General features: G+C 44.7%; 1 protein-coding gene across 7 annotated transcripts in view; it reads left to right on the plus strand.

The window, feature by feature from the left end:
- AATK (apoptosis associated tyrosine kinase) overlaps positions 1-5,817 on the plus strand; it is a 173,014-nt gene extending 167,197 nt beyond the window's left edge. For all 7 annotated transcript variants that reach the window (XM_075350723.1, XM_075350718.1, XM_075350720.1 and 4 more), the window contains 3 exons: positions 420-516; positions 2,385-2,648; positions 5,001-5,817. In XM_075350723.1, the coding sequence (XP_075206838.1) occupies positions 420-516; positions 2,385-2,648; positions 5,001-5,029 (390 nt within the window). In that variant the 3' untranslated portion in view covers positions 5,030-5,817. The remainder of the gene's footprint in view (positions 1-419; positions 517-2,384; positions 2,649-5,000) is intronic.
- The last annotated feature ends 994 nt before the right edge of the window (positions 5,818-6,811 follow it).

Raw genomic sequence — 6,811 nt, forward strand, 5'->3', positions numbered from 1 at the left:
GCAGCAAGCTATCCTTGTCATTGAGGCTGTGATGACATTGATTGGGTCAAAGCTACAACCCATACTGTTTTTGTCCCCATAGATATCAATGGAAATGCACATAATTTACCCTATACCTCAATGAGTCAACTGCTGAGGGTCAGTGTTGCATTTTTGGTTTGGTGCCAAGCAAGAGTTTCCAGGGGTAGTCTATCCCAAACATGGTGGAGGGTGGGTGCTTGACCATATAGTATTTGCAAGACTCATACAGTGGGCCTGCCCTGATCTGTTGTTCTCCTTCCTAATGAGTGCTGCGATACATATGTAGCAGACTCTGTGTTGATGGTTCATGGTGCACGTAGTAAAATGATAGCATCTTGAGTCTGTCTACATTGAAGGGACGGCCAACCCTAAGACCTGTTGTGTTGCTTTGGTTCTAGGAGAGCCCAACACTGGAGCTACCGGATCAGGAAATCCCAGAACTTCCCTCTGTGCTGCAGGAGATGACTTTTAAGGAGCCCACAAACCACCTCCTAGGTAAAAATAAAAAAGACAAGGAGCTTTCTAGATTGGCACAGTAAGGGACATGGGGCCTTGGTATTTGTGCCAGATTTAGGAGTCTTGTTTTCATTGTATGCTTCAGGCACAACTAATTTAGTGTCACTGGGGATTGGTCATCCCTAAAAGCACCTTGAGGCACCTTTTGAGGGCCACACACTGATGTCCCACGCACAAAGTTTAAGTCACGTAGATTGTGCCGTGTAAATGAAATTATGTCCGCCTATAAATTAATTTTAGCCGATTGGCACTACAATGAGCGCTTACAAGGAGGCTGATTGTAAGGTTTCTAATCTCTTGACCAGTTGGCCACCCTTTGTTGCACTATGACAATTTAAAGGAAAATGGTGCAGCTGTTCATTGAAGTCATTATAATTTATTGAACACAGTACAAATGCAAACCTATACATCTCCATGGTAACAGACTACAAACAAGCAGCCTGATCCTGTAGTCCTAGATCTTTCATTTTCCCCTACTTCTAACACCCCAGATGTATGTTAGTAGAAAGTAGATGTCAGATGGAAGACACTACGACTGCTGATTGGACTGCACATTGTGTTTTTGTAGTCGGTTTCCTTGGAAACACATAAATCAGCATAGGAGCTGCAGAAATGAAACAAGACTGTATGAAAAATTGCTCTATTTTTCATTTTACACACATTTGACCAATAACATTTAAAAAAAAAATTGTTAAAATGGACATAACCTTTAATATAAATTCTCCCTTTTGGATATGTGCGCTTGTGGATTAACTGCTACGGGGCTTGAGATTACAGTCTTTAAGCCTATTCGATACTCCAGTATGGCCTGACGTGGGCAGATCTGTGACGTACATGGACTTAAAGCTGACACATGGGAGATAATCCAGTAAATTAATGCAGCTTTGAATGAAGAAGATTCCTACATACTGAGAACAGGGGGCCAGGGCCTGTGTACAGCTAAAACCTGTACGAAGGGTTAAACAGGAGCTGTCATACACAATAAATATGGACTTTTTCAACTGGTGTAAATGCCGCTTTTCTCCTGAATCTGCTGTTTTCCATTTGTTTCTGTACCTCTCCGTTCTTGAGATGTGGCACTCTTTTTTTGTGGATGTCACGCTAGTCTTTTTTTTTTAGCCAAATGGGCGTAGTTCTTGGTTCTTCTTTGTGGTCATGTTATTGATGACCTCACCTCTTTGTAAAATAAAAAAAAAATACTAGATTGACATACAGGAGGCCATTTCTCAGAAATAGAGAGGAGCAGTAACAAAAGAAAAACAGCGCTAGATTCAGCGGCATGTATACCAGGTAAAGACAAAAAAAGGACAGGTCTATTTTAAAGGGGTATTCCCATCCCCAAGATCTTATCCCAATATATAGTAAGCATAATAATATTAGCAAATGCCTCCAATTAAAAATGTAGTATAATTCTCCTGATTGGCTATGTTGCGTACCTCATGTGCAGGGCATTGCAGTAGCTTAAGTAACCATGGTAATGACCAGGAATAACAAACTGTCCCTACATGAGCTGCCATAACCATGGAATCCTAAGTTGCAATGCCCTGCACATGAGGTAAGATTTGTCAGTAATGAGAACGAGGGTCTTCTGTCCACAGTGAATACAGTAGTAGTGCAGACACGACTATTGCGCTCTTTACGGTCTATGGTCGCAGTGGTCACATGTGCACAATCACTTAATGTATAAGGGTTTGCAGGACCCCAATTCTCATTCTTCTCCTTCCTTCAGTTTCTGGGACAGAAAATAGCTGTCTGAAAGTCACATTTTCGGCACTTTTTGATCTCATTTAGATGTTTTTTCTGTCACCCAGGTTTGGACGGACTAACTTGTGTCTATTATTTCACAGCTGGTGGCGAGTTTGAGTGGGATGAGGCCTTGCCTATTAAACCTGTGAAATCCTCCTTTATAACCTCACTTACACCAGTCGTGCTGACTACTGAAGTTGACAGTACCCCTGATCCCGTACCTGCACCTGCTCCTGTGCCCATTCCCGTGCCCGTCCAGAAGCCGCAGCTGCCTGTTCAGTTTTCCAGATTCAGCGTCTCTCCAACTGCTGTGTCCCGATTCTCTATAACACAAGTGGCCGACAATGCCGTGGGATCACTGGAAGGTGAGGACGGATGGTGACAGTGTCTCTTTTTTAAGGGCCACCAAGCTACAAATGGAGAGATTTTTGGACTTTTCATCAGTCTCATTGCCCTATAAATGGTTCCTGACTTGTCTGTGCTGCTGGTATTAACGGTGTATATTATGTTGAGGCTCGGCGGTTATTTCTCATCTCTATGAGGAAGTTGTCGGAGTCTTAGACTAGGTGCGGCTTACTTTGTGGTTTTAGGTTCCACAAAAACATTTAGGTTCACGTCAATCATATATAAATGAGAAAGTGATGATCGCTTCAATGCATACAAAAGAGGAATTCATGTGTCGCCCGGTTGGTGGCCCCACTTTGGAGCAAAACGTGTAACTAGACGCTTCCACTTCACAGTAATCGCACTTTGGAGGTGAAAACTGGACTGAGTTGTTCACCCTTTTATAATGACCTGTCTCCTTTAGGCTACTATCACACATCCGGATTTTTGCTCTGCGGCACAATACGGCGTTCTGCAGAAAAACCGCAACCGGTTTTTGTAACGCCGGTTGCGTTTTTTTTGCATAGACTTACATTAGTGCCGTATTGTGCCGCAGGGGCTTGCGTTCGGTCCGGTTTTTGCCGCATGCGGCAGATTTAGCCGATGCCGCGGCCGGATCGAACGTTCCCTGCAACGTTTTTTGCTCCGGCAAAAAACACCGCATCGCGTCGCATCCGGCCGCTGCGGCGCATTTTTCAATGCATACCTATGGATGCCGGATGCAGCGCGATGCGGAAACAACCGCATCCGGTCGCCGCATGCTGTTTTTTCCACTGCGCATGCTCAGTAGCATGCCGCAACCGGAAAAAACGGACGGGCCGCATGTAAAAACTTATGCAACGGATGCGGTGTTTTCGCCGCATCCGTTGCATAGTTTTCACAGCCGGATTGAGCCGCAGTGCTCAAACCGGATGTGTGAAAGTAGCCTTAAGTAGCCACATTTCTAGCCCCTCTGTTTGCATGTTAGCCCCCCCCCTGTCTTCCTGCCCATGTAAGTGAGAGTATTCATGAGCTGCTACACCCAAGCTGGGCTGGGTTTTAGGCATTTGCATGTTTGTTCTTTCATGGAGTGTGCCTGAGGTGTCATAGGTATACACTGTCTTAATCTATGTCATGTCCAGAATCCCTCGGTCAGTTGCAGAGGGATGAGCAGCAGATGAATCTCTCCATCTTGCACTTTGAGGTTTTGTTATGGAGGACAGGTTACTTCCATAGTTGGCCCAGGTAGTAGACTCCTAGGGCCACTCGTAAAGGAGAAGAGAAGCCCCCCATAACAAGATAGCAGTCTAGAAAAGTATAGAGGCCGGCTGCCATGTCAAAGAGTGGAAAGGAAGGAGACTGAACCGCGAGGGTGGGTGAGAGAGCAGCAGACACCTGAGGAGACTGAGGTCTAGTTGCCAGGAAAGTAGCGAGTTTCCACTGCCTAAGGGTCTAAGCACACATCAGTGATTTCTCACAGACGATGTGTCCATGTGGCACACACGCATGTTCCGCACAGAGACAAGTCCGTTTTTCACCAGCACTACTGATGTCACACGGACCACACAGTAGTGTGATCCGTGTGACACGTACCGGAGAAAACACGTGTCTGTGAAATAAAATGATTTTCTATACTCGCCTGCCTCCAGCGATGCGGTTTTTGGCACTGCTGTCGCTTGCTTCCAAGCCTGCTAATTATGCTCATGCATATTCACTGCACTGCAGACCCGGAAGCAGCAGCGCAGGAGATATTAGCACCAGGAACAGCAGCGGCATGGACAGATGAGTATAAAGTTCCTGCTTTCTGTGTTCTAGCATGGATAGCACACAGAGAACACACGTGTGCCAAAATCATGATATGCAGAGGGCCATAAGCACCTTCAACACGTCAGTTTTTTTCCACAGATGTGAAAGAGGCCTAAAGGAGAGGAGCAGAGGGAAAAAGCCATATCCAGGAGTGACTGTCTTTTGTAGGGGTTTATCCCTAATTTGTAGAGTAGAGCCTGAGGTGTAACAGAGAAAGACGAAGAAGAAAAATGTCCTGATAGAGGACCGGACTGCAACGAGTTCCTGTATTGGAATGAGACCGAAGTAGGGCGAACAGAGAGTCTTTGTGAATGTGAAGGACTATAGAAGAGTTACTGGTGACGTGCCTTGTATCACAAGTTGTACCAGTATGAAAACTTGTCTTGCCAGTGCCTCTGCGCCAGTCTGATGGAGTGTAAGATTGGTGCACCACCCTTACATTGATGGAATAGAAATGCTTAGGCCGACCACTAAATGAGAAGTTATGATATTTCTACCATACATTAGGCTGTATACTAATTTCCACCTTTTCTGTTTCCTTCCCATAGACAAAGTAAAGACTGGAGAACAAGTCTAATATGCGGATTTTTACTTGGAAGCGTCTGAAACTCAGGATTGGATAGCCCAGCACGCCATGGAGCTGTCTGGTGGAAAGTCTTACTGTCTTGGTTGCTGCTGGCGAGGAACCCTTTTATCCCCAGACATGGATGGTGTATGCAGGAGGGGTGGGGGGACATAATTGTGGTTTGCACTCAAGGTTTGGACTTATTCTGATGTGTCTGTAGGGCCGCGTGGTTCGTATGTGTGTCGATCTTCTGATGAATGTGGGTGTGTGTACCTGGTCTGTGTACATAATACCCCCATACCTATCTCTTTTATATTCCTTATAGAGGCATTTATGACCCCACTCACCGGCTAGTCAGCCATTTTGTGGACTTGATCATTGGTATGGCAGCTGACTAAACAAATCAAATGGCTGCCGTCACAAATACTAGGTTGTGAATAGATTTTGACCATTAACTCACTGATCAAGGAGATGAAAAATATATCTTATGAAATTGATGCCCCCCTTTCACCCAATAAGACGCTAAAATTGGATTTGATTCTTCAATCCCAATGTAAAGGGGAACTTGTATTATCTGAAGAAAATGATGAATTTCTGACAAGGATCCAAATTAATAGACCGAGTGACCCAGCGTCTGGACGGTCAAACCACAGCCACAAGGATGTAACCTGGAATAATTAAGAGACCTGCCAGATCTATAAAATGGCCGAGGTGCATCCTGAGGGAGCACCAGACGTGTCTATCCATAAGACCTATAAGTGGATGAAAATATTTATATTTTGTAACAGATTATAACTGAACGATTGATCTGTCCTGCTGTTTATGGGGTGGCCCGGGCGAGCGCTCTGGGCTTGCCTCACACCCCATCCTATGTGTGTGTATATATATGCATATCTATATACTGTATATTGTATAAGCGAGAGTATAAGGGCCAGTGTACAAAGGATTTATTTTTTACAATGACCTCCATATGATTTGTGTGCACCCATAGAACACACTTGTTATCCGGACTCTGACATAATATTATGCAGCACTTTACTCGTCAAACACAAACAGACAATAACCTCAGCTGAGGCGTCACTGTTTGCTCCTTTTATCTATAGGGGGGCAGCGGCCATTTTGTGAAATTAATATTGGGGAAGGGTTGGGAGACTTGACTGAAACTGAAACTTTTTGCTGCTATGGCAACCAATCAGAGCATAGCTTTTATTTGTCAAGAGCACTATTAGAAATGAAAGCTGCACTGCGATTGGTTGCTGAAGGCAACAGACAGCTTCACCTATCTCCCTCCTGAAGTCCTCAGACTGTCCACAAAATGGTGACCACCTCAGAGTGACTCCATCCCCATTTCCCATGCATCCACTTGTTTTCTACCCTTCAATAACTGCATGTCTTTATCGACCTCTGTTATAGCCATAGATCAGGTCAACCCGCCTAATGCCACAGTGGTGGCCAATCATGGAGGCAAAGTGAACATGTTTGCGACAGCTGTTGTGTAGATTACAATTCCTAGCCATCCCTGCTAGCCACATGCTGGGGGCTGTCATTTTGCAGCAGTTGAAGTAGCGGCCAGTTGCAGACCGACCTGTAGTGGCCTTCTTGCCAATTCACCTTCCACACGGCCCTCTAATACCAAGGCTACTTATTGGTTGCTATAGGCAACATGCCCATTTTGTAATATGGAGGACTACAAAAAATTAATTATGCGTATATAGAGGGCATCAAGATTTGAATAAAGTTGTATATTGAGAAATCAGAAAGATAATTTACTAAAATATATTGTGTTCCAGATCT

The sequence above is a fragment of the Anomaloglossus baeobatrachus genome, chromosome 5 (assembly GCF_048569485.1).
Source record: "Anomaloglossus baeobatrachus isolate aAnoBae1 chromosome 5, aAnoBae1.hap1, whole genome shotgun sequence".
NCBI lineage: Eukaryota > Metazoa > Chordata > Amphibia > Anura > Aromobatidae > Anomaloglossus > Anomaloglossus baeobatrachus.